The 285-nt window shown below is 73.7% G+C and overlaps 1 protein-coding gene across 1 annotated transcript in view; it reads right to left on the bottom strand.

Moving 5' to 3' along the window:
* Nucleotides 1-285, bottom strand: part of NR2F6 (nuclear receptor subfamily 2 group F member 6) — an 11372-nt gene that overhangs the window by 2148 nt on the left and 8939 nt on the right. The window contains exon 4 of the mRNA XM_024767467.1: nucleotides 1-283. This exon is cut by the window's left edge and continues 3 nt beyond it. Within this exon, the coding sequence (XP_024623235.1) occupies nucleotides 1-283 (283 nt within the window). The remainder of the gene's footprint in view (nucleotides 284-285) is intronic.

A 285-nucleotide genomic window follows, 5' to 3' on the forward strand; every position in this document is an offset into this window, starting at 1 on the left:
GCGCGATGGCCTTGAGGCAGCCGTACTCCGCCGAGTCGACCTGCAGGCGGCCCAGCTTGTCCACCTGCTCCTGGAAGGCGCGCACCTGGTCCATGAAGGCCACGGCGCGCTCGGCGGCCATGGGTGCGGCGTGCAGGCCGGCGGCGGCCAGCAGCGGCGCCGTGTGCAGGGGTAGCGCCGCCTGCGCCGCGTTCAGCACGAAGAGCTCGCTCCAGCTGAGGCGCAGGAGCGCCACCTGGTCAGCCACCGGCAGCTCAGGGAAGAAGGGCGCGTGGCGCGCCCACT

Source organism: Neophocaena asiaeorientalis, unplaced genomic scaffold (genome assembly GCF_003031525.2).
Source record: "Neophocaena asiaeorientalis asiaeorientalis breed wild unplaced genomic scaffold, Neophocaena_asiaeorientalis_V1.1 scaffold87, whole genome shotgun sequence".
NCBI classification, from domain to species: domain Eukaryota; kingdom Metazoa; phylum Chordata; class Mammalia; order Artiodactyla; family Phocoenidae; genus Neophocaena; species Neophocaena asiaeorientalis.